Genomic DNA, 27,540 nt, shown 5'->3' with positions numbered 1-27,540 from the left:
TGATATGACATCATCATTTGCTAAATTCATTGAACTCTACAACACAAAAATAAGACTATGTATTACATTAATAATAATCTGCTGATAGAAATTGATAGCAGTGGGTTGATAGTGGCGTGAGCTCTGTACATATATACGGAGCTCTGCTCAATCTTTCTGTAAATATAACACTGTTCTAGCAATGTTTTCTAAGTCAAGGACAAATAAAACTCAGGGTACCCCTAAGAAGCCCAGAGAATCAACAGGAGTTCCCCATATGGTAATTCAGGAGACAGGGCTGGTGGTGCTCGTAGACATCATTCTGGGCTCTAAAAATGCCAGAATATGCACAATGATGAACTTTTATAACAGCTTTGATATTAGCTTTCCAAGTTCCACATAGAAAGAACATAGAAAGAACATACAAAGTTTTGTCTTCATTCCCTTGTTTTATCACTAAGAGCGAAGAAATAGAAGGCCTCAAAAATGGCCTTCCACAGCATAAAGTGTGGCCCAATGAAAGTCAATGAAACTCAATTCTCCAGCAAGTACAATATAATGACAAGAGCAAGTGCACAATAAATCTAGGCAAGAGGCCAAATGCTATACGTACAGTAGGTCATTGAATCCCCAAGCTAACTGTATGAACTCAGTGCAATTATAATACCTATATTGCAGAAAAAAAGAATCATAGCTCAGAGCATTTACGCTACCTAAGAGAACCTAGATTTCAAAGCCTGGTTGGCACCGTGCAACATTGCCTTTCAAGTTTGAGGAACACTATTGTAAAAATTAACCTAAGGAATATGTGTCAAGAGTTTTAAGATTTGTCACAACAATGTGTCAAAGACAGGCTACTAAAATATAGGAAATTGTTCCAGTGTTTGCCCATCAGGATAAGATTGTGATGTGACCAAATATTTTTATGGGCATGGATGCTACTTAGTGCTATCTTTGCAGAGCAGTGTGCATGTTCATGTATGTGAGCACATGTGTTTCTGTACTATGAGACAGACTCAGGAAGGGAGGGAAAGTGGGGAGACAGAAGAAGTGGGTAGAAGGAAGGAGGAGGAACTGGAGAGAGAAGGAAAAGGAGAAGAAAAAGAAAGAGAAACAGAACAAGGAAAAGGAGGGAGGGAGAAGGAAAAAAAGAAAGAGGAGGAAAAGAAGAAGGATTAGGGAGATTCTGCAAGGCATTTAAAAATTCTCCTCCTGTTAATTTTGGATTATAACTTGAAAAGGTCACCAAGGTACCACAACCGTAACTGCTGACTGCTACACAGAGGGAAATTTATAAAGCCATATATCTCGTCTCTGCCTCTCTTCCAACTTACTCAATGTGGAAAATGCCATTGGCCTTCCAAAACTTTAACTTATGTTTGGACCTCTTCCATCTTTGAGTCTTATTCTAGTGTTGCTGACCATTAAAATGAATATTTCAGTAGGGCTGGAACAATCTTATTCAGCGCAAGCCAAATTTTATATGGCTTTTGCACTTTAAGAGGTTAATCTATCCAGCCAACTCTCTTTGTTCAAAAGTATTAAATGGAAAGATTGTAATATTTAAAGAAAGGCAAAGTTCACTGGGTAAGACCTCGATAATATAATGGAGTATAAAACCTCTAGAATTTTTCACCATGATGTTTTACGAAACATATGTACACTCACTGGAACAGAATCCAAATTAAATGATTTTGAAGGTCAGTTCAAAGTTACACAAAGGCAGCAGTATCTCTGTGACAAATAGGTAATATTTCAAAAGTTCTTGGAAGATCTAGAAGCTTTGTTCCTCTACTTTATAGTTTATCGTGAATCCAGCATGGATTATATATGGAGGAAAATCATTTATGGCAGTAACAATGCTATTTTTAGCTAAAGGATAAAGGTCAGTAAAGTAATCCAAATTTCCCTATCAACATATTTTTGTGTTATTAAACAAAAAAGAATTGTAGTGTAAGCACTAATTTTGAGCAAGCAAAAACCATATATATTAATTTCAAAACCAATAATGGGAAACCCTTGCTGTTCATTGTTGTGAAAGCTGCAAAAACCACAAAATTCCTAAATTTGAAAAGTAAGGGGACCATAAACTGACATGATTAAAGACAACTATTAGTAATATTCTGATACTTGAAAACACCCAGATTCCAGGGACACCAATAATTCTCCTAAGGGGAAGGAAGTAAAGGTCCTACTTTGTATGACACAGGTCAGATTTCTGCAGGCAAATGAGCTTCTATAGTTAACTGTTCTTGGTGGTCACTGGCTGGGGCAGGGGGTCCTAAAAGGTCGAGAGGTTCCAAACTGTGCTCACTGCTTAAGGGGCACCCCCGGGGCTACCTTAATCTATTTAAGGTCACTACAACTTTGCTTATTCTGGTTCCAGTTTTGGTCTCTTAAATCTTGCTAACACAGATTAGTAATTCAGAACTGATGTTAAATAAAAAGAAAGAGTATGTAGTATTATATGCAGATCAAAAGATAGAGTCCACTCACTTAATAACTTCTTTTAAGTCTAAAATTGAGTTCAGTGAAATTCAAGTAGAAAAAAGAGATTGAAATTCTGGCTCTATTGGCAAAGCATGATGCCAATAAAACAGCTGTCCAGGTAATTTTTTCCTCTGTGATCTATTACTCTACTTTAGACTCCATTTAATGTGATGTAGCTTCACACAAAATTAACTTTAAACAGTTTCCCCAATAGCCACTTATGTTCTATTGTGGCAAATTTTTATTGTTTACTTTTTTGTAATGACTTTAGAGTTAGTGACATTCAACAAATGCTGAAATAAATATTATGATGTGATGATATTGCAGTGTTCTTCTGAGTACAAGTATATGTCTAAATATAATAGACAATAGAATTGGCAAAACACCAAATGGATTACATTTCTAAGCACTAGAAGAGTTCCGCCTATTTGTAATTAATGAAGGGTGTCTCTAAGTACTTTAGATAGTGTGTAGAAAACATCTGCACTTAATTATATCATACTTTCCTTAAACTGACAATGGGAATTGAATTACTAATATTTTGAAACCCCTATAGAGATATTAAAGCATTAACGGCTGCATGAGAACTTTATAACTAAAATGCTTGAAAATGTTTAGTTTTACAGATCAACAGCCTGACACTTCATAAATATCAGGTTTTCAATATAAAAGGAAGAATTTTGAAATATGGTGTAAATTCAGAAAATATATGACAAAAAAGCCAGGGATTTTTGCACATATATATATATATATATATATACATACATACACAGATACATATATATCACATAAATGGGTGCAGAAAGTGTCTTGCATCTTTGTAGATTTGGATGAGAGTGTGTGACATATATCTTCAGCATGATTCCTCCTTGGTTTTTGTTGTAAATTCAGAATTTCAATGAGACTAAATTAACAGCTTGTTATTCATTCTTTGCAGAGGAAGAAACCCTAAGCTGTTTTCATGGAAACAGTAGGATATAAAGTAAAGGATTTTAGTACTTGCTCTAAGTTTTGAAAATGACCACATTTTCTTTCTAGATGCTTAAGAGTCCCAAATGCCACTTCTTGTCAAAGGTAGTATTAAGCTCTGTACTCAGTTTTCAAGCTCCCTGTGGTAAGAATATAGTCAAAGGCTGTGTGCCCAGCAGGACACAAGTCTTTCTCTGTGAATGTAACTGGATCACTCATCAGAAACCTTCTGCTATAAGAGAACTCATATTTTCTTTCCTTTTAGGGATGCCTTGGGCTCTTACATACTAGTCCCTGCCTTGAGAACTGGGCAATACCCTTATAATCTCTATCAGTAGCTCCTATACTTGCCACCGAAACAACTAAATATCAAAGCTGTAGATCAAAGTCCTCACATTCTAACTCTCATGTCATTTAGAGATCAATTTTCATTAACAGTATTCCATGTTTTAGAAATACATAAAAGCTTACTCTTTGCTTTCTTCCATCTTTTATCCCAGAGAACTTTATTCATAAGAAAAGCAACATGATTTGTGGGTAATTGAGTAAATTCTATGAAAAGCATGAAACACTATCATTCTCACCTTTGCATAGAATTCTCCTGAACAAAATCTTATATTTATTAACTTAAAACTGCAAAAATCTTTAGGTAAGAAAAATTTAACGGTAAGGTTGCTTTACAATACCTAGACACCCATACTCACTGCTTGCTACAATATAAACTACCTAGTGGGTAATTAATTCTTAATCATGATTGGCATTATTTTTGAATCTTCATTATGCTATAGGTAAATTATATGAGAGAAAATAGCTTCAGCGTGTGTTTTTACAATCTATATCCATTTTAATTACTTGAAATTACTTGGGAAAATGAATATAATCATTTGGAATCATTATCACACTGTAGATTTTACACACAAATTACAGAGATCTAAAATTCTTCAAGAAGATGAGTTAAGTAGAAGAGACTAAAATGTCATCTATGAATACCTTTATAGATGAGTTGTGGATATAACATTTTTTTTTACATTGGCAACTGTCTCTTAAGAACTGTATATATAAAAAAAATGTACAACAGAATGAGCACAAGTGCTATTTAAGTGTGTATCTACCTAATGTTGAATAGATTAATTTATAGTCTGAGAGCATTAAATATACACATATTCAGGTGTTCTCAATGGAGAAAAAGTTGAAAAAGAAATACAGGTCTTAGAGATAAGGACTGATTTTAAAATTGTAAGTAGAAGCTTTACTATTCTAATTTCCCTAACCAAATTTTAATACAAAATTAAAATTCAGGGATAAATTTAATTCTGAGTTCTGCAGGTTCCTAAAGCATTAGTCAAGTCAAAATGGAGTCTTGGTCTCACCTGTTTTTGACAAAAAAATAAAATAAAATTTAAAACTAAAAAATGTTTTGTTAAGCCAGGCACCAAGAGTTCACATCAGTAATTCTAGCTGCTGAGGAGGCTGAGATCTGAGTATCCTAGTTTGAAGATAGCCATATAGAAAATTCATGAGAGTCTTATCTCTAATTAACCACCAAGGAGCCAGAACTGGATTTGAGCTTTGAATGAAAAAGCTAAGGGACAGCGTCCAGACCCTGTGTTCAAGCCCCTGTACTGGCACAAAATAATTAATTAACTAACTAAAATAAAAATAAATATCAGACAAGCCAAAAAGGAAAATGAATAAGGGAGGAAATTAAAGGTGTTTGCTAATGGATAACAGAATTTCTGAGAAATCAATTTCTATTTTCCTTTATTCTATCCTTTATTGCTAATACCAAAATAATCATGATAAATAATAATAATAACTTAAATTAAAAAAAAACATGTTGGTTATATAATGGATTAATGTGGAAATTTGAGAGAGATCATTGTGTGTCTGTGTGTGTGTGTGTGTGTGTGTGTGTGTGTGTGTGTGTGTATGTGTGTGTGTGTGCGCACGCGCATGTGCTTACAGGGAAGTTTTTTCATGCTTATAACAGTGGGAGTTATACTATTTGCAATTCAACCTTTTGGGTTTTTTTTTTTTTTTTTTTTTGCAATTCCAACTGTTTTTCAGTGACAGATGAACAAAATGGAGCTACAGGCATGTTTTGGAGAGCAAGTGGGGTTCTGTTTAAGGAGACTTACCAGTTTTTCGGAGTGGGAAATCATCCTTGGCATCTTGTGCTCCTGGCAAGGTGTATTTGTAGGATGGAGAGGTCCCACTAAGGGGTGGTGAGCTTTGATCCAAAGATGTGTGGTGGGCAGCCCTACAAAGAACAAAGAAGGTTCTCCATTGACATGGGACTTTCTTGTGCATGTTGCTTGCAATAATCACTTACACATGCTGTCCACATGCCTCGGCTATGTCTACAGGCCTGTTTCTTAGCATTTACAAAACACAGCTCCTGTAACCATACTCACTATACGAGGATGTTAGGAACTGATGCTAGATTCCTAAGAATGCCCATTGTGTCTGGTCATACAGTCACAAAGTTCACTTTGCTATAGGTTTTTCAAAATCAGAGATTTTTGTGTATGATTTTCTCAGTAGGCACACTTCTAAAAAGCTCCGCTTTTGATTATTTTTAGTCAACCATGTTGGACCACCAAGGTAAGAGTAAATATGACAAGTACATCACTTGCTAGATTGCATAACCTCACACATGAGGACAAACTTGCAACTGAAAAGCCAGCTTTGTGCCATTATTCTCAGGTCTGATTTCTATAGGGGTTCTGAAGATTTGGAACAGAGATCACATTCTTCAACAATATGAAACTAATATTGTTAAATTGGTGACTACACTGAGAAAAGTAAGTTGTGGTATTAGAGCATAGTTTTTACAACTGAAAATAAAATGGCCAGTAGAGATGGACATCCACAATTATTATGTAGAATGAAGACAATGCAGAGTGCACAGTACCACCACAAATGTTCAAGAAATAATGTTTATTTGAGAAATGCATTCTCAAGAATAAGCAAGTATATTTCATGTACCTATAACTGGTAAATGATGGTATTAAATTGAAATTTCTTACATTACTGATTTATGGTTATATAGAGTTGAACCCTACTGAACTTCAATTCCATATGAGAAAGAGAAGATCACTAACATGAGGGAGCCATGTTTCATAAGATCAAAAGAAAAGCAAAAGGATTTTCAGCTGATAATTTATTTGCATATAAGTTTTCTCACTATAAAATAGTATTATATTTTCTTAAAGCCAGCTTTAATTTTAAAGGAATTATAAGTAAATTTTATATAATAAGTATATTAAGGTAACAAAGCTGTATTCTTTTAAAATACTTTGTGATGATTCATCATGTGAAAACATTTGTTAACTGATTTCTCAAGTCAACAGACATGTATGACAGAAATTACAGAAATCACTCAACTCAAATTTGTCTTAAATGTCTCAAATTTACTGGCATTTATCTGCTTATATATATTTTTTGATACAGAGAAGGGAAGATACCTTAAAAATAGACAGATACGAAACAATAAATCTGTCTTACAGACTCTCACAATTCCCCCCAACAAAACAGGGTAATTAATTTTTTGCTAGCTATCCTTAAAAATGGGAGTGAACAAAAATATATTTATATAAAAATCATATGATCATTCACCAAACACATTTCTGAGAGAACTGATGCGATCATCTGTTAGCCTATTATCTAAATGTAATTTATTTATCAAGTATCTGTTCTGTTTTAAAAAATCCCATCCTTTATATTTTATAGAGCAGAAAATTATATAATATTTCTAATGTACTTGGGAAAATTAGAACGTATAAAATATATAATACCACAGCCAGGCACTGGTGGCTCACACCTGTAATACTAGCTACTCAGAAGACTGATCTGAGGATCATGGTTCAAAGCCAGCCCAGGCAAGAAACCCCATGAGACTCTTATCTCCAATAAACCACCAGAAAACCAGAAGTGGTGCTGTGGCTCAAGTGGTAGAATACTAGCCTTGAGCTGAAGAGCTGAAGGACAGTACCCAGGCCCACAGTTCAAGCGCCATGACTGACCAAAAAAAAAAAAAAAAAAAAAAAGGAATACCACAGTGTACTATATTGTCAGTCTGTGTGTCAGAAGCCAAATGATCTTTTACTAGATAGGATAAAATAAGATACAGAGCACAGGGTTAAGCTAGTTACTAAGGACTTAGATTTGTTTAGCTACATCCCTCCTCTTCCTTTCCCTTCCTTATCTTCCTTTTATCCTTTAAAAAAAATTGAGTCAAAAATCATCTGATCATCTCAAAATAGCTCTGACTTCCATTTTACATCAAACCAAGTAAAGTAAAATAAAGTCACGATCTGCCAAAGCTCCAGAGATTATGGATAAATATCAGATGTACCATCTGAAAATAGAAAAATGCAAAATACAAATTAACTTCTCTGCCCCATCTCATATGCCATATTTTCATTCCGCGAAGAATATATATAGTACTCCCTTGTCCTCCGAGTGATAAATGCTAACACATATTAAACAATGTTGTTCGTTACTTTGACATATTTTTCTCCCATAGGACAGTCCCAGTCCCCTTGGAATGCAGGTTCCATCATTATCTCCTTCTTAATGGAGAAGGAAGCTGATAGAGAATTCCAGGAACTTGCCACAGCTATACAACTGAGAAATGGTAGGCCCAGAATTTATACCCAGGTCAGCTAAATAGAGAATCTGTACTCTACCCCAGGGAAGGAAAGCAGCCAAACAGTGAACATACGTGTACCAGAGCTTGGGATGGCGGCTCACGGAATGATTTTTTCCATTAGTTGGAGTGTCTTTTGTTGCTGATTTACTCAACAGGAATTCTTGAAGCTTCTGCTTTACTTCTGTGCTTGCCACAGCTCCTGAAACACACACAGAAACAGATGTGGGTGTGAGCTCTGTCCTCTTATGCCCTCACATAATCTAACAGAGACTAAGAAGTAACTTCACTGGGCACAGCATATGAAATCATCCTAGCAAATGAAAGAAAGAAAGAAGGAAAGAAAGAAAGAAAGAAAGAGAGAAAGAGAGAAAGAGAGAAAGAGAGAAAGAGAGAAAGAGAGAAAGAGAGAAAGAAAGAAAGAAAGAAAGAAAGAAAGAAAGAAAGAAAGAAAGAAAGAAAGAAAGAAAGAAAGAAAGAAAGAAAGAGAGAAAGAAATCAGAATCTGAAGAGGTCTTTTAAAATAGCACAGTACTCTGCAACTTTTAGTTAAATTGCCAATTTCAAAAGACTTTCAATGAGTTCTCTAATTGCTTTTGCAGAAAGAGGATCTCTAGAATTAATAACAATTTTTAAGTTTAAAAATCACTGTTGAGGAATAATACACTATTAAAAAAACAACCAGGTGTATTGGGGTACCACAGCAGATCCTTGTACAATGATCTGTCCAAGTTTCTAGTTTGAGAAACTTAACATTTAAAAAAAATCCTTTGAGCATTAAACAAATAAATATTGCTGAAAATTTCAGTTTGAGTCATTGAGTTTTAAACCTTGCTGCGACCTGAGTTTGAACTGACCTAATGATGATGAATTATTTGGATCTGTCTCCCTCTTGTGGATAGTTCTTTTGCAAGTATTCTGCCTTAAATCTTCCCAAGTCTGAGTACAGAGAAATTAAACGCAGGCCAGGTGTGACTTACAGAGCAATTACTTGGACTGGCAGAAGCTAGGCATAGTATGGAGATGTGGGCATAACTTCATTATTAAACAAGATATCTTACATGGGATTACTTTAGCATGACATTATTTTTAAGGTCCAAAAATAAAAATTCACAGCTGTGCCAACATGTGTTTACTTCTTGTGATGTGCTGCAGACCGAATAAAGAGCCAGTAGGAGAATGTTAGAGCTGTACATTTGAGTCCGAAATTTATTACTTGAACTAAACACACAGTTTTGACAAGTTTCATTCCATGCTAAGTCTTCTTTCTATGACGATCAACTAGAGATGAGGGGAGAGAGTCCATCTTTTACCCTGGTTCCTCTTACTTTCTCGTCCTCTATCTTTGCCTCTGAGAGGAGGAAGCTGCTGTTCTCTGCGATGCCTCTCTACTTCCTGTTCTTGCCTCTGCTGCTCCAGTTTCTGCTCCTTTTCTAGGAGTTCTTGCTGCTGTTTTATGGCTAGAAGTTCCTGTTGCAACTTGCGAGAAGAGAAAGACATGAGAGTGTGCAATTTCTTTACGCTTCATAGTCATCTCTGACTACCCCAAATTTTAAAGTCTTATTAGCTTTTGGAATTTTTACTTAGCATATATTTTTATCAACTCATTTTTAAAGAACTATTTAAAACTGAAAACAAGCCACTAATGACATGATGGTCTTAAATCATCCACGAGCAAGTTTTTAGGTAACTCCATTACCTTTGCCACTCTGTAAAAAATAATTACCAAAGTCCCACTGGTGTCTGTCAGTTAAATATTTATTCTCCTACTAACCTTCTTTCGTGTATATGAAATCTATGTGCAGGCAAAAGCCACCACAGGTCTATTTACAAAGTTCTCTGCATTATAAATAAACAATTGAAATCTTTAGTTCTTACTCTGGGAAATGGTGTAAAAATAATCACAGTGAATATGATGGTGAGATATGGGTGACAATTGGGGGAAGTCTACTTGAAATAGAATGAAGATGAACAATTTCAGAACCTTACAGAGAAAGTTCTCAACAGACTAAGTAAGGCACTCTGCATATCTATAATGGGTTCTTTTTCAAAATAGGAGAAGTCTTTAATCTTTCATTTAGCACATAAAAATTTAGATTCAAGACACTGATCTAAATGAAATCATTTCAATAAAACTATACTTTAATATGTTGCTGTTTGTCTTTCTGAATCCCCTGAATTCATCATCAAATAATGAAAAACATGATTCTTTTTTTCAGACTGAGAAATATCCATCTATGAAGACTACTAAGTGTGCCCACTGAGGGATTACGAATGATTTAAGATTTCTATTGAGTGTAGATGTGAGATCTAGATGTTACTTAACCGCCACTCAGAACCTTGGCATATCATATGTAAGATTAAAAAAAAAAACAAAAAACAAAAACAAAAAAAACCCTCTTTCACATATCACATTCATAAGGATAGAAAATTAATTTTTAGGCTTGAACATGTAAATCTGTAACATTTCATGCATTTTTTTTATTATAGTGGTCCCTAAAACTCTAACATATCCCAGAAAGTAAAAGAACACAAATCAAAAAGCTATACATTGATTTCAGGCCCCCTCTGGAACAGCAAGCAGGAAGCTTTGTTGGTCCATCATCATAGCTTCACCAATACCAAAGAATATCTTTAGGAGAATTTCTGATTATTCTTTATGATAAAAGGTGGCTCTTAATAGAAAATATTGAAGTTTTGACTTCGATACACCAAACACACAAATGATACTCTTTTAGATAGTCTACCATTGCTTAAGAATGTACTTATTACTTTATTTATGTAACTGTAACCCCTCTGTACATCACCTTGACCATAAAAAAATTAAAGTTGAAAACAACTGGACACACACACAAGAGAATTATAACCCTGAGGCTGAAGATAGTAGAAGCCAATAATCTCAGCTACTTAAGAGATAAAGACAGGAAGATGACAAGTTAGACACCAGTTTATGCAAAGCTAGGGAGACACTATCTCAATAAACAAACAATCAAAATGCTGAGAGCTTGCATCAAGCTATTGAGTGCTTGTCTAGCATAAGGGAGACTAGGGGTTCAATCCCTAGGACCAAGAAAAATGAAATCAATAACTCTAACTGTACCCTGTTTTAATGATAATTCTATACAGATATTGGCCAAATTGACCCAGTGCTTTATCCAAATCTTATTATAATTGAACTTTATAATGATATAAAAAGCACAGTTTTTAATTGCCATAACTATTAACTGCAAAGATTGGCAGCGAGAAGTTTAAATAAAACAGAAATAAAACTTTACCCTCTGTTTCCAGATGTTCTGGCCCTTGAACTTGACAGAATGATTTAGGGACATGAGGGCAAACAAGGCAAGACTCCAAATCTTGGAGCAGTGCACACCAGCTGTGTAGCTTAGTATGGAATGGAAACCTACATGATTTCTCTGTACCTTAGTGTACTAGATGGAAAATGGGATAATAGTATCCAACACCAGATGGTGATCATTACAGAAGCCCAAGACTCAAAAATCACTCATCCTACCTTCCTCATACACATAAAATCTAACACATAAAATCTATCTGAATGTTAAAAGCATCAGCTTTTAGCCTCACCCATAAGAAAGTGTCAAAACAAAATAAAATAAAAAGCTAAAAAAAAAGCAAACAACTTCCAAATTTTAAAAAGGAAGTCTTAAATATGTCTTCAGTTTTTGAGAAAAGAACTTATTACTTTGGAAAATCACTTTAGAAGCTAAATTTTCCTCTTAGCTATCTCATAATCCTTATTCTCTTAAGAGCTTCTTTTCCAACATTTTCCAGATGTCAATAAATCGACTCACTGTGTTTGTGGCAACTAAAAAAACTGAGAAATCTACTTGTGTTATTGGCTTTTGAGTATAATCAACTAATAAATACCTTAATCTTGAAGTCACAGCAGACACTAAGTATAAAGGATAAAACACTTAAAGATGATTAACTAATAGTACTAATAGCTCATCAGCCTTGCCCACTAGTCAGGAAAACGTGACTCACTTGGGGCAGTAAATGGACCTTCCAGTTCTTTAGATCTTAAACTACAATGAAGAAGAGAAATTCTCTGGAGCATCTATGCCAACCTAACATGCCTGGAAAGACATCTAGACAGCAATGTTCCGATTATTGTTTTAAAGGTCAATTTGAAATCATGTTCAGCATTTATTCCAATATAAATTCACTAACTAAAGAAAGATTTCTCAGGTTTCAAAATGTAGTCATGAGCTACTGATTTCACAAGATCCTCAGTCTTGTTTTCACTTTATTTTAGTTTTTTGGTAGTACTAGGGTTTGAACCTAAGCCTTTACAGATGCTTGGCAGGCACTCATTCTATCATATCTGTCTTTTTCTATTGTGATAGGGTCTCATAAACATTTTTGTACAGGCTGGACTGGAAGCATAATCCTGCCGCGTCCCTCACAGCTGAAATGACAGACCTGGGCCAAAACTATCAGTTGTTAATTGAGATGAGGTATGGTGAACTTTTTGCCCACACTGGCCTTGAACCTTGCCCTACTATTCTCTTACTTCCCAAGTAGCAAGGTTTGTAGGATTGAGTATGCACACAGATTTATTTTTAATTTTTCTTTGTGTGTGTGGCGGGGGCACAGGGGTAGGGCGGGTGACGGGTGGTAGGGATTTGAAATCAGGGCCTTGTGCTTGCCAGGCAGGCACTTTACTACTTGAGCCAAACTCCAGCTCTTTTGCTTTAATTATTTTTCAGATAAGGTGTGGCTTTTCTTGCCTGGCCTACCCTGGACTGTGAGTGTCCTCTGTTATGTATCCTGCTGAGTCAGAACAACAGATGCTCACTACTATGCCCCGCCTTTTCACTGAGAGGAGGGTCTCACTAACTTTTACTTTCTTTTGTCCTGGCTGGTTTCAAACTATGATTGTCCCAATATCTGCCTCCCAAGTAGCTAAGATTATTACCATAAGCCACCTCTCAGGACTGTTTTTGAGGTATCAATACTATGTATAAGTTATTTTAGTTAAGTTTAACAAGTGATGAAGATGCTTTGTTAGGCAAAATAAAATAATACAGGCCTTCCAGCTTAAGAAAATATCTTATAAAATAAGGAACAAAAGGAACATATTTTTACCTTATCAGACATTGTAACATTAACATAATAAAACTATATAGTATTAACAAAGATCCGTTTTCCATATTAGTAACACATTCGGGTGCTTGTACTTGATATGCAAGTGATATATTAAGTGCCTAGAAGAATAGAGTTTAATAAAGCAAAATGTAATATAATCATAATTTATTATATTGATATATATTTACATGCTCTGAAACAGTTGGATATATAAATAATTTTATTATAAATATTTTATGCTTTTATTTGCAGTGCTTGGATTTGAACTCAGGGTCTCATATTTGCTATACCAGCTTGAGTCCCTACCTCTAACTATGCTTATGCTTTTATAATGCTGTTATAACACACTGAATTTAGTATCTCTTTAAAATCAAACTAAACCACCCTCATTTTTAATGTCTTTGTTAATTCATTGACAATAAATGTAGACAAAGCCAAAATAGTATGTCTTTATGAAGACACACAAAAAAAGAAATAACTCTATAAGCATATCTAAAATAATCAAAAATAATAAAGCTGTATCATAAAAAATTCAGATATATATACATTTCTCCAGGAATAATTTAAACAACTTGATTCTCAAATGTCAACTACTTTCAAAATTCTTTCAACAAATTGTTATCTACAGTCTATAAAAATTGAAATATTTTCACGTTTCTCCATATAAATCCCACTGAACTTTTATTATGCTGTGATTTTTGAAACTGTATTCTATGAAATCCTTCTTATAAGAAAGATGAGCGCATACTCAGAACATTTATTTGCTGACCAAAGATTGAATATAAAACCAGTGAGCTCTCTGTTTACATAAAGAATCAAATATATCCTTTCTGATAAATAGTACATGCGGATTCTTTAGAAACATGAAGTGGAATTTTATGGACTCGTGGCTCCTGTTGGTTGTGAGTATATGGGAAGAAAGAACATATGGTAGACACTCAAACAAGATTAAGAAGCTCCTGTTCCCTAGGACCACTCAACGCAAGCTAAAGGATAGGAAGGCAGGAGAAGCCTCTGAAAAAGCCCAGCAGGTTATTAGATTCTCTTCCAAGGGTTCCACCAGGACAAACACCATTTCCTTCCCGTTACTGCGCCATGTGATAATCACAGTGCAGCTCCCCCTTCAGTGCTCCTCTGGGGGCTTCTTACGCTCATGCCATGGTGCAGACACTCTTACTTGTTACGCTCATGTCGTGGTGCAGACACTCTTACTTGTTATGCTCATGTCGTGGTGCAGACACCCTCACTGAAAAGGTCAGAAGCAGACACATTTGCTACCTTTATGTGCTCCTGAAGCTGAGCCTGATGCTGTCGTGTCAAGTTCTCATGCTGTTTCTGGAACTCTGCGATCAGAAGCTGCTTCTGGATTTGCTGCTGTTGCTGAATAAGAAGTAATTCCTGCTGCAGTTGTTTCTCCCGGACAACAGGGTCCACCACTGGCATCATCATCCTGAGGTCCGTCCTTAGGTCTAAAGGTGAGATGGGCTCCAGGCCCACAGGGACCTCTGACTTCACATCCACTGGACAGCAGGAAAGAAGCAAGAGAAAGGAGAATAAAGAAACTCAGTATACTGACTAAGGGGGTAAATACATATATATACTATACACTGCACAGTAAAATTCAAGTCGGTGAGTGTGACATTTTTATAATGATAAAAAGGTTTCTGTGTAAGTGATTTTGATAAAGAGACCATCTGCAAATTTTTATTCAACAATTCGTATTCTACCAAGAATTATGTACATTGCTTTTTCAAATCAAAGAGAGATTCAATTATTTACTAGTATGAAAGCCAAATACAAAACATATTCTTAGAAGTGGAGCTATGGCTCAAATAGCAGCATGCTAGCCATGATCATGCTCAGAGGAAGGGTCCAGGCCCTAAGTTCAAGCTGTAGGACTAGAAAAAAATAAATGAAAGAACACTTCTGCATTGAGCTGGGTGCCAGTGGCTCATGCCTGTAATCCTAGCAAATCAGGAGGCTGAGATTTGAGGATCACAGTTCAAAGCTAGCCTGAGAAGGAAGGTCCATGAGACTGTTACCTCCAATTAACCACCCAAAAAAGCTGAAAGTAGAATTGTATGTCAAGTGGTAGAATGCTAGTATTGAACACAAAAGCTCAGGAACAGTACCCACACCCTGAGTTCAAGCCCCAGTAGAAGCACATGTGTGCACACGCACACACACACACACACACACACACACACACACACACACACACACACACACCCTACTCTACTGAAGAACTTACCCAAATTAAATCAACTTAGTACCAAGAAGTGTAATGATAAGGGAAAGATGTTATATAAGAGAGAAATTCTGCAACCATTCAATGTGTGCACTTATGAACATTCGTTTTGTAATCAGCATCAGATCATTCTACCTTAAAAACTTAAGCTTGAATTGAAATGTATTTTTAGTACTTTGAGACTTAGCAGAGAAAGACTACAATACGAGAAATGGAATCAACAAGAGCAAAGGAACCAGATCTAAATACTGAGTGACAGTGTCTGAGTTTGTAAGGGCTAGTGTTTAAAGAGTGATCATGTGTATCTCAGTAACTTCATTCATAAAAGAAACTAGACAGAAAAATGTATGGGGAACTTAAAATGTATTTAATCAGAACATACGAAGACGATCTTCGGATAATTACAGAAGATAATATTTAAATTACTCAAAATTAAATTAGGCAATGTGTTTAAAATGCTGAACATAAATGCTCCTAAAAGAATGGTTTATTCAAGAAAGTTTACAAACTGGCTAGATATTTAGAAGTTCCAGACTTTTATGGCTGGCGTGCATTCTGATTGGTCAGTGCCTATCCCAAACCTGTAGTTAACTATTTTCAGTATGAGTATCACCTCAAGGAATCAAGAAAGTCTTCAATTAAGCAAAATAATTGATATTAACAAAATAGGAGATTTTTGGAAGAAAATGTGGATAGGTAAGATATCAAATCAAAAGGAGAAAGTCGCTACTCAGATCTAACCATTTATGGGTGAACAAAACATGTAATATAATCAGAAATAACCAAATTTTAATTGAAAAATTATACAAAAGAATTACATGTTCTGGGAAGAAAACAAATAGTCTGTTACTCAGCTGTAATACGTAGGCTGCTAGCTTTCAACCTCTGCTTTTACATCTACATGCCTGTTCTCCTACCTGTGCAAACCCAGGAAGTTCGTAACTCTACTGGGCCTCAGTAAATTGGAGATCATTATAATAATGGCAATAAAGGATCACCTATTCAAAGTGCTCACTGCATATATGGAAGCTTTGCTGTGGATTTTTTTATTATGTAAAATGGAAATCTCATAGATATTACAGTAAACCATCAATACTTAGTAGTTAACAATGCAAAAAATATTAAAGAGCAAACATGAAAATAAAATGGTATGTGATTTCTATAAAATGTTAGAAAATAAAACATTAAAACCTGTAAAACATTATTAAAGCATATACCTCAGCAGCTGAATTTATCTTCACTAGTAAATAACTGCAAATTATAAATAAAAACTCACATGCATTTATTAAGTATTATGTATAGGAATTAGACATGTGACTATGTACACAATGCCCCACTGTACAGCATAAGAATGTAATATGTAAAATTTTGTATTGCAAGTAGCACTGACCATTGATATAAAGTGACAGAATTAATATTGTAATATGTATCAAGAAGTGCCAGATGTTCCTACTATTATTTGATGCAAGCTTGCCATGTCTAGAACTAAATCTTATAGAAGTAATTCTAATGGATATTTTTTAAAAGTTTAATATTACACTGTTTACTGGAGCATTATTTTTTATAATTGAAATTACTACAAGAAAATGTCTAAACAAAATATGTTACATCCATTTGGTAGAAATATATGTAACCACTAAAAATAAGGTTTTTGAAAATATTAAAATTACTATTATAATAAAAGTGAAAAAGACATAGAAAGTGGCATTTATATTATGACAACCATTTAAACAATGTTAATATAATTAACATTGTAAAATTCATTGACCCTTAAAGTCCCAGGCCTCCCTTATTCTAGACATAGGTTGGTCATTTAAAAAGTGAAAGACAGGGCTGGAAAGGTGGCTCAGAGGTAAAGTGCTTGCTTTGCATGCATGAGGCCCTAGATTCGATTCCTCAGCACCACACAAGCGGAAAAAAGCCATAAGTGGCACTGTGGCTCAAGTTGTAGAGTGCTAGCCTTGAGCTAAAATAGCTAAGGAGCAGTGCCCAGGCCCAGAGTTCAGACCCCACGACTGACAAAAATAATAATAATAATAATAAAATAAAAATAAAAAGTGGAAGACGGACCAGGCAACATTGGTGGCTCATACCTGTAATCCTAGTTACTCAGGAGGCTCCGATCTGAGGACCACTGTTTGAAATCAGTCAGGCAGAAAAGTCCTTGAGACTCTTATCTCTAATTAACCATCAAAAAGCCCAAAGTGCAGCTGTATCTCAAGTGGTAGATCGTTAGCCCTGACCACAAAAGCTCAAGGACAGCATTCAGGCCCTGAGTTCACACACACACACACACACACACACACACACACACACACACACACACACACACACACACACACACACACACACACACACACACACACACACACACACACAGAGTCAAAGACAAAAATTTCAATCTTGGAATTCTGAGCATATATACTCAGGATTTCAGTCACAATAGCTGGCGAATTCTCCTCACAATGTCTGATGGCTCAGATAACAGAGGATCATTATAATTTGGAGGTAAATATGAATGATCCTTTCTTTTGTATTTACCTGCATTTTTCAAAATTGTAACTTGACATTCTAACCACATCCCTATTAGTATCTTAGATTTGAAGATTCAGGATTAGGGAACCATGATTCAACAAGTTTAAAAGGCCTAACAGAAACTCTGTCTACAAATGAAAATGTTTCACATACTGAAGCACTAAATGCCCTCACATGACATTTAAACTATATGGTGTACCTACACTGATGGCTAACTTTATTATCGTCTTTTCTTTTCTAAATTATATTTTATTATCATTAAGTGGTTGTTCAAACAGTAACCATTCCATGGATAAGTGCAACTCTCCACATCCTACCAATCCAACTTCTCCCCTTCATTTTTTTTTTTTGTTCCAGGTTTTAACTCAGACCCTCATGCTCCTGCTGCTCAGATTTTTCTCTCAGAGTTGGTGCTCTATCCACTTGGGCCATGCCTATAGTCTGGCATTTTGCTAGTTAACTGGACATAAGTGTCTCACCGTCTTTATTGCCTGGGCTGTTTTTAAACTGTGATCCTCCAGGTCTCAACCTCCTGAAGAGCTGGGATTATAGACACTGGCACCCACGATACACAGATTTTTTTAAAATATATTAGTCAGAAGTTATCTGAAACACCATTGAGAATGGGAAAATTGATTATTAATAAACTATAGTGTGATAAACCATGCCTTCTAAGACATATTTGAGAAAGAAAATAAATTAGTTGTGACTAGTTCGAAAGCCACTAAAGATGACAGCTTCTAAGATCTCCTAGCTGTGCTAACATAGAACTTTCAGTAAAGCCTCTAGAGTAATATGAGATTTTGAGCATTAACTTAAAGGGTTGGCACAATACCAAACCAAATGGCTGTTAATGATATACTTCATCATTCTATAAAGTCAAACTGTAGCCTTCACTTTTAAACATGGGAATCCCAATAACAAAGCTCAGAAATTAACGCTATAAAGACAAAATGTAAAAATTCAAGAGAGGTCTTGGCTTATTAGAATTCCTATTGTTGATTATCTACAAACATCAAATGCTTATTTTTTTTTCAAAAAGAAAAAAGATAAGGAAAACTATCTCCAAAGTCTCTGAAATGGTTATTGTAAATCTCAAAGGGTAATTTGACTTCTTAACCTGCTATCCCAACAGAAATGATTGTGCCTAACTGCTTGTCTTTGTTCGGAGACTAATCACTAAATTGTGAAAAATCGCCCTCAACTTACAAAAACTGCTCTTGATTATAAATAATTGCCCAAGACTGAGAGAACACGGCAGGCAAGATCCCAGTCTTTCATCCAATTTATTCAGCAGCAATCCACATTCCATTTGTCTAGACTAAATATAGCAGCATTTATACAAGAAATCAATAGTGCTCGCAGAAAGGAGAGCACAAAGGCATGAATATTTCATCAAACTCTAAGAGAAATGGCAATCAAGAAACTCGTGGTTCTGGGTAGGTCATCTTTGGCCTGCTGCATTCGTTTCTGTCATTTGGACAATAGCTCATCTCTGCCTAATCATAACTGTATCACAGCCATTCTTTCTATTTTCAGTACTAACTGCATTGGGGGTGACAAAGGCTTATCATATTCCCAGGCAGTTGGGTTTGTCTTACATCTTGCTCCCTTGAAGCAATAATAGTAACCCAATACTAGGGTGAGATTTCAGCAAGTTACAATCACAGTAACTTTCAGATCACAGAATGGGAAAGACAAGGGCATTGTCAAGAGCTGCAAGACATACTGCATTACAGGGACAAATTAGCCAGCAGTTTTAACAGTGGATAAGTGGTATTATCTCTGTTCATAACATTATTTGTTGAGCAACATGTGAAATCCCTCACAAATTACTCCGAACAGGTGGCCAGTGACATAACTTAGAAGGAAGTTGATGACAATTATTAGGATTAGCCTTAGTTACGGAGGATTCATGTTTTGTTTTGTTTTTAAATAGATTTCAACACCTCATGGCACACTTGAGAAATAGTGGTGACATAACTCAATTACTTGGATTTAATCTTTTCTGAAATGCATGCAAAATGTATGTCATATTATTTAACATTTTTCTAATTAATAAATAACTAGTGCCCAGCTAAAACTCTTACTTTTGTCCATTAACTAATCTTAATGATCATTTTATAAAATGCTGTTGTTTCTTCAATGTTTTTCTGATTGGCCCGGCAATTCTTTAATGTTTAACAATGGATGCGATTTTTAAGAAAAATAAATAAATATTAACTTGTAAATTAAAAACCTCCTATTTCAAAAGTTAAAACAAAATTGCAGATCATACAGGTTTTAGCAATTATATTTGTTTACACAACCTTGTTTAATTTAATTAAATTTCTATGAGAATGTTTTGTTTAGATTTTTCAGTATCACAGCAGTGAAGAGTTAATTCAAAGCACTGAGGATAAATCGAGCAGCGTAATTCCTCTCTTTTGATGCTTCTGTTCCTGGAACAGGTATGCAGAGAGGTTTCAGCATTCACAACCAGGAGTGTGGTTGCTTTATCCACTGGCTCACGAACAAGAAACCATCAAGTGAACAACTTATAAACTCAGCGATGGAAAAAACAACAACAACAAAACAAGCAGTCTAAGGACACAATTATGTCCATATAAAATCATCATGACAGCTTAAGAGAGAGTAGAGTTCATGTTGCTCTCAAAGTACTGAAGTTCAAAATAACAGTATTCACATACCCACACCTCGTGCACACACACACACACACACACACACACACACACACACACATTGGCAAAGACACGTTCTCACTACCAATTTTTGTGGGTCATTTATTTGGTGAACTTTTCTACTTAACATGACTCTGAACATTGGAACTATGCTTAACGAATTCAGTTAGTAATTGTAATTACAGAGGCTACCACTCAAGATAGGTATCAACAGTGCTAGCCAGAACCAATTAGATACAGAATTACCTGTTTATGTATAAGAGGATATAAGAACTAAGACTTCTGGAAACAAATTTTTCTCTGATCATCATATCTGCTTTTTCCAATTTTCCTTTGGTATACAGAAACCTGTGGGAGTTGGAAACTGCTGATTTTTTACTCACTGAGAGAGGCTGACATTTTCTGCTTTAATGTTGTCTGATGAACTAGGTCGTTACTATCACTAGTTTGGGGGTTGGGAAAATATGGTGTAGTAGCTGCCTCAAGGCAAGTGCAATCAAGGCTTCCTCAAGGTATAGACCAAATAATAATTTAAATACATAACAAAATCTGCAGGAAACCCCTAATATAAAAGATCAATAATAGTGGACTTTTGCTCTTATGAACCTTTTTGTATCTCTGCTGCTTGACTTCAGTCTCTGCCAAGACACTAGTTCTATTTTTTTAAATACATCAACAATTATCCTTATGATACCATGTCCAATACCAAGATATGAGCTGATGCCAGCTTATATGCCACAGAATTTGCCCCCTCCCTACACTGCATTTAACTTGCTAGAATGATACCTGAGACCAATGAGGACTGGGTTTGAATTCACTGTACATGAAACCTTTTGTATGCATATACACAATTCTACTGGCCATCTGTTCAGCTGGCATAAAAATATGAGTGCAGTTTTCATTGTGAGTTGCTTAGTTTGTTTGTTTGTTTGTTTTTGTTTCTCTGTGGATTGAACCGAGTGTCTTGTGCCTTTGCTCCTACCACTTCAGACACATCCCTGGTCCTCGTTGGTCCTCAATGCTTTTTATTTCCACTAGACGGCCTGGTCAGGCCAGCACACTAATCCAGCCTCGCGGGCTAGAACAGGGAGCCGTGAGTTCAATGGTGTAAAAAAGTCTGATCACTTCCTCATACCCTGTGGATGCCACCATCTTTCTCTTCAGGTTCCACAGTCACAACGTATTTCCATTTGCCAAAGCTACTCTCTCCCCGGCAAGGTAATCTAGGAAATGGAGCTTTGGGGCTCTAGTTCCCCAAAGTCTGCAACAGGATAGAGGTGGCCGGTATCTGCAAAGTTGTCCTTTTCTGTTTTTCTTTTCTTAAACAAGCCTGTCTTTCAACTAGTTTTTTCCAAACTTGCACATTAAGTGCAAGTGCAAGTTGCCCAAAAATCGATCAGCTGACTTTCACAGCCCCTCCTTCACCCCGCTTGAGGCTCACCTCCTGGTACCTTTCAAATGGCTGCATCCCAGTCTTCACCTTTTACTTACATGATGCTCCTTGTCCAACGGCTTCCTTTCTCATCATTTTAATTCAACAAACACTTTTGGAATGAATGCTATTACCCAGCTGAATATAATGAGAATAGAAATGAGAACTATGATGCTGGCCTTCCTTATCAGAACTCATAATGAAGAGAGCATACCATAGGGTTGAAAAGAATGCAACAGTGTTCTATGGACAAGAGGAAGTCATAGGATAAGCACATAACTGAAAATAATACAGTATATTATGTGTTGGGCAGATGTCTTTTTTAAAAAGAAGAGCCATTGAGTATACCAGACAGCGTAGCAATCCAAAAGTATAACTCCTCTGAAAAACGAATGTACTATTGTTTATCAAAACATGAATACCTGGAAGTGGAAATACGTTGGAGAGTGCCTGTCACTTGGGGGTGGGGGAGTTATGAATGGAGGGAGGAAGGGTAAACAAATGTAGTCATTATTATATTCATTGTGTATTATATAAAAATTTAAACATGTAGCTATGCAGGAGGCTGAGATCTGAGAATTATGGTTCAAAGTTAGTCTGGGCATGAAAAGTCTGAGACCCTGACCTCCAATTAACCACGAAATATCTGAAGTGGAACTGTGGCTCAAGTGGCCTTGAGCAAAGTAGCCTCCAGCAATGCTGAGTCTGGAGTTAAGCCCCAGTTCATTCATTCTCTCTCTCTCTCTCTCTCTCTCTCTCTCTCTCTCTCTCTCTCTCTCTCTCTCACACACACACACACACACACACACACACACACACGAAAAGTAAGACAGGCACCTGTGGTGTAAGCTTGTAATCGTAGCTACTCAGAAGGCTGAGATCTGAGGATCTCAGTTCAAAGCAAGTCAAGGCAGGAAAGTCCATGAGAATTAATCTCCAATAAACTACTCAGAAAAGGCCGGAAGTGGCACTGTGGCTCAAGTGGTCAGAGTGCCAGCCTTGAGCATAAAGAGGTTCAGGATCAGCGCCCAGGCCCTGAGTTGAGTTCAAGCCCTAGGACTGTCTAAATAAATAAATAAATATCTAACTTGAGGGTAGAGGTGTGAGAAAAAACTAGAGAAGAAAAGGAGGAGGGGGGGGTATGAGGAGGAGGAGGAGGAGGAGGAGGAGGGACATGAAGAGGAGGAGGAGGGAGATGAGGAGGAGAGGAGGAGGAGGAGGAGGAGGGGGAGGGGGAGGGGGAGAAGGAAGAGCCACTGAGTATTCCAGCCAGAGTAGAAAAAGACTTTGAAAAGAAAGCATAGTTTGTTAGACTTTTAAAAAAAATTCTAATTATCAATGAGCATGTTCTTTATAACACTTCTACTAATGCCTGACAGGTATACTCTACTACCATAGAAAGTATGCCTGAAAAACATTATGTCCTTCTAGTAGATCTCCTAATAGATCTTTCTAATAGATCTATGATAACAAAAGTATTGATGAATGCCACCCCCTCTCCCACACACATACAAAGAAAAAGAAAAAAAGAAAAGCATGGTTGCCTGACCATCTTGATACTGCTATCAAGACAAGAGGTAAAAATCAAGGGAGAAGGACAAAGGACAAGGGTAAAGGAAGATGAAAGTTCTCCTGGATTGGTGGGACATCAAACTGGACACAAATAGTATGTCAAGCCAGAAAAACAGACAAATGACAGTTACAACGCAATGTCACCAAGCAGGTAGTGTGGAAGAAGCTGAAGAGGCAAGTGTTTCACCACCAGTGGGATGTGAGACTATTCCCTTCTCTTCCTGAGTGCTAATTGACATGATACATTTCAAAGGGGGAAAATCAAGAAAAAATTCCATTTATATAGTGACGATGGAAATTGTGGAAATGCAGGCTAGGGGCAAGTCACCCTGTCTTTCTCCTTGCCTAGCTATCTGTCAGATGAATAAAGTAAAAGGGCAAAAGTGGAGGAAATAGTAAGGATATAAAGAGTATGGACTTCCAGGCAGAATTCACAGGCTTTAGTGACTAAATATAAGAACTCCTTAAATAGTCATTTAAATCACCTTTGTATTTCCCTTGTCTGCTACCACCTGTACACAATCCCTTACTTGCACTAGTATACACTTAAACAAAAACAATTCCATAATTTTCTTTCCAGTTCATTCTTTATATTCTGTGGGCAGTTTCCAGAATAAGCTGACTGAGGACAGAGTTACGTCTGATATCTGTCTGCATTTTGTATTTTGTTCCTCTAGTAACTAGTCTTTAATTCTTCATCTTAGTAACTATACTTCATAAAAATACTATTTTCTTTTTTTTTCCTACATGGAAATCTCCATGGCAACTTCTTCCAGTCTCAGACTTTATTTGCTTTCTATGTGGTGACAATTCTATTTTCTTCCTACACATTGATTCCAGAGGTATGACGCAGTTGTACAGCTCCGACCAGCAGTGGTATGAGCACTATCTCTCTTCTACCACTGCCTATTCGCCCTCTAACACCCACTGTACACCACTGATCATACACAAGGCCAACTCATTCCTCCACAGTTCCTGTGCACTTTCTTGGTCTCCAGTCTCAACAACACACACTTCACAGTACTCACACACACATGCTTTCCGTTCCTTGAGCATGCCATGTTCTTCTCCTGAGCCACCACAGAGTTTCTCTCTTTTGAAAACATTCCCCTCAATCCCAGCTATTTTTCTAGGCCAAGTCTTATTTATCTTTCCTATCCCAGCTAGAACATAATTCAGTGTAAGGTATCTTACTTAGTCCTACTAAATATTCCTACTAAATTTTGTAGTTATTTTCCTAATATTTTTTTTATCTATCTTCTTCATTATTCTACTATCTTCCATGAGGGCAGGAATATATTTTGTGATGCTACTACAATGTGAGGACACAGAAATGCTTGAGTACATACCAAGAAAGAATGAAGGAACATAGATGATAGGTAGATAGATTAGAAACTCAGACATATTCACATTTGTCACATACATGCATAGCCAATTAAAATCCAAACGTAATATTGAGATTTTTGAATACCTGAGTTTCAGATATATACTATATTATATATACATATATATATGTGTATATATATATATATATACATATATATATATATACACTTACACTATTGATAAGCAAGCAACATGACTTATTCTGGCAACCAATAACCATTTGAAAACAATCACCAGGTTTTCCATTCATAATGTCATTTTTCATTTTCCTTAGCCCAAGTTATCTATTAAAACTCAGTAAAACTGAGTGAAGTAAGCCAGGCTTTCTAGAATATTAAATTAATAAATCTGAATGTCTAACATAAAAAAGATAAAGGGTTTATATTTTCTCTTATATGTGGATGTTCGATCTAAAAATATAAACACATATGTAAACACATACAAAGCTAGATTCATACATACACAAACTGGCTAAAGTATGGTATACATAAGAGTGAGATTCCATGAGGTAAGCCCTTTGAACAACTAACAGGAAGCTAAAACATGTTTGGACTGTGTGAATGAAGTTTAATGGGAGGAGGTGGATGAATGAAGAGGGGAATGGTGGATGAATACAGCCATAATAATTGACGTGCATACATGAAAATAGAATTAGTAACAAGGAGATATGTGGGAATAGGATAAATGGGTGAAAGAAAATGATGTAACCAGGTGCGACTGAGATAAATAGTCCTAGTAAGTTGAAACACTCTTGTACAAGAATTTGAAGACAATCAAAAAAAGAAAAATCCTCAATATGTTGACATTTTTCAACCAATTAAGTGTGATAGGGAAAGCTCAAAGATAAATACAACACCTATTCAGGCTGGTTGCTCAGTAGGCTGCAGCCTGAAATACCAAACAATAATGCCTAATCTGTGGACTACTACCTCATATGCTATTGTTACAAAATAAGACCAAAACAGGCAAACTGTAAACTAAAATTTGTATAGTCCAATTTAAAAGATGAAGAATTAAATTAATAAATAAGGAAAAAATATATCAAGTTACTTAAGCAACAATACTTTAACATTTTACCTAAAATACGTACCTAAAGTACCAGTTAACTTTTTTTTTTTGGAGGTATTGATGTTTTTTGCCTATGATTATTTCAGTATAAATCTAGTCTGGAAAAGTGCATTGCTTTTTAGAATATTAAATTAATAAATCTGAACGTCTAACATAAAAAAATAAGAAATGGAAAAAATAGTAACACAGCCTGCCTCATTTACCAACAACTCTGCCCAAGGGATGCAAATATTCCCAAGCTATTCCCAATATTAGTAATACCTATGTAACTATCATCACAGAATAAAAAAGAATTAGTAAATTTGCAAACAGTAAGAGTGATACTTCTTATAAAAATTATGAAAATTGGTTAGTCCAGAAACACAATTCTCCCTCATAGTGATTTTGTTGGAGTTATACATGCATTTACTTTCCAAAAGTGCACTAATATGGAGCATAAATGAAAAGAAAATAAATGCAAAAGGCAATCTGGGCTTTGATTTACAATTCTCTTATTTCCCAGGGGTCTGAACAGGAAGCAAAAATAACCACAAATGACTAAAATACCAGTAGGTCTTGAAATATCAACATTTAAGCTAAACCAAGCTAACTTTTTAATCAAAGCCTATACTATTTTGATTTCCTTAATTCAAACTCCCTCTCTGCAAATATGCTTTTGAATTAAGCAGTCATAACAAACCATAACACAAACACGGATTGCCAGTTTATTTGTAATACACACTTAGATCTAAAACTCTGCATGCTTTGCTCGTGTTTTCCTGCACCAGAGCTGAGCAGAGGCTTTACTGAGCTTCTTTCACCATGGAAAGAAAAGCCAATTAATGTGACCTTTAGTACCATAGGAACTAAGAATCTAACAAGATTATTTTGTAATTCAAAAATAAAAATCCAAAACCAAGCACCAGCAGTTTACATTTGTAATCCCATCAACTCAGGAAGCTGAGATCTGATGATCACCACTCAAAGCCAGCCCCAGCAGGAAAATCCATTTGACTCTGATCTCCAATTAACCACCAAAAAGTCGTAAGTGATGGAGTGCCAGTCTTGAGACTGTGCCAGTCTATGAGGGTGAGGGCTGGGGTGTGAGGCATTGAGTTCAAGCTCCAGCACAAAATTAAAATAGTACAATAAAACATGAAAGAAATTTAGTTGGTTTTTGTGCCCTGCTAGCAAGAAGAATATTAAACCAGTGGAAAGTAATCTAATAGAGTTATATTTTTAGGACAGCAACATACATTAAAGAATTCAGGAAAAGTGGGGATAACAGATCTACAACTCTGTTCAGGAAACCTCCCATCTTCTCCTCTTTGATCAGGAAGTTGGATTCTCAGCTCTTCTCTACTTTTTCAGTCCTTCACAATGGCAATAAGATTTCAACAAAAGCATTTTGTTTTTCTTCCAGAAAAATTGTTTCATGCAT

General features: G+C 35.9%; 1 protein-coding gene across 1 annotated transcript in view; it reads right to left on the bottom strand.

Moving 5' to 3' along the window:
• Hdac9 (histone deacetylase 9) overlaps positions 1 to 27,540 on the bottom strand; it is an 821,624-nt gene that overhangs the window by 385,724 nt on the left and 408,360 nt on the right. Inside the window, exons 3-6 of the mRNA XM_042695799.1 lie at positions 14,477 to 14,718; positions 9,418 to 9,568; positions 8,165 to 8,291; positions 5,577 to 5,698 (exon numbers count right to left, since the gene is read on the bottom strand). Of these exons, the coding sequence (XP_042551733.1) occupies positions 5,577 to 5,698; positions 8,165 to 8,291; positions 9,418 to 9,568; positions 14,477 to 14,718 (642 nt within the window). The remainder of the gene's footprint in view (positions 1 to 5,576; positions 5,699 to 8,164; positions 8,292 to 9,417; positions 9,569 to 14,476; positions 14,719 to 27,540) is intronic.

This window comes from Dipodomys spectabilis, unplaced genomic scaffold (genome assembly GCF_019054845.1).
Source record: "Dipodomys spectabilis isolate Male_0828 unplaced genomic scaffold, ASM1905484v1 ptg000190l, whole genome shotgun sequence".
Classification (NCBI taxonomy): domain Eukaryota; kingdom Metazoa; phylum Chordata; class Mammalia; order Rodentia; family Heteromyidae; genus Dipodomys; species Dipodomys spectabilis.
The sequence above is the reverse complement of the archived record's forward strand: the minus strand, read 5'-3'. Positions and strand labels throughout refer to the sequence as shown.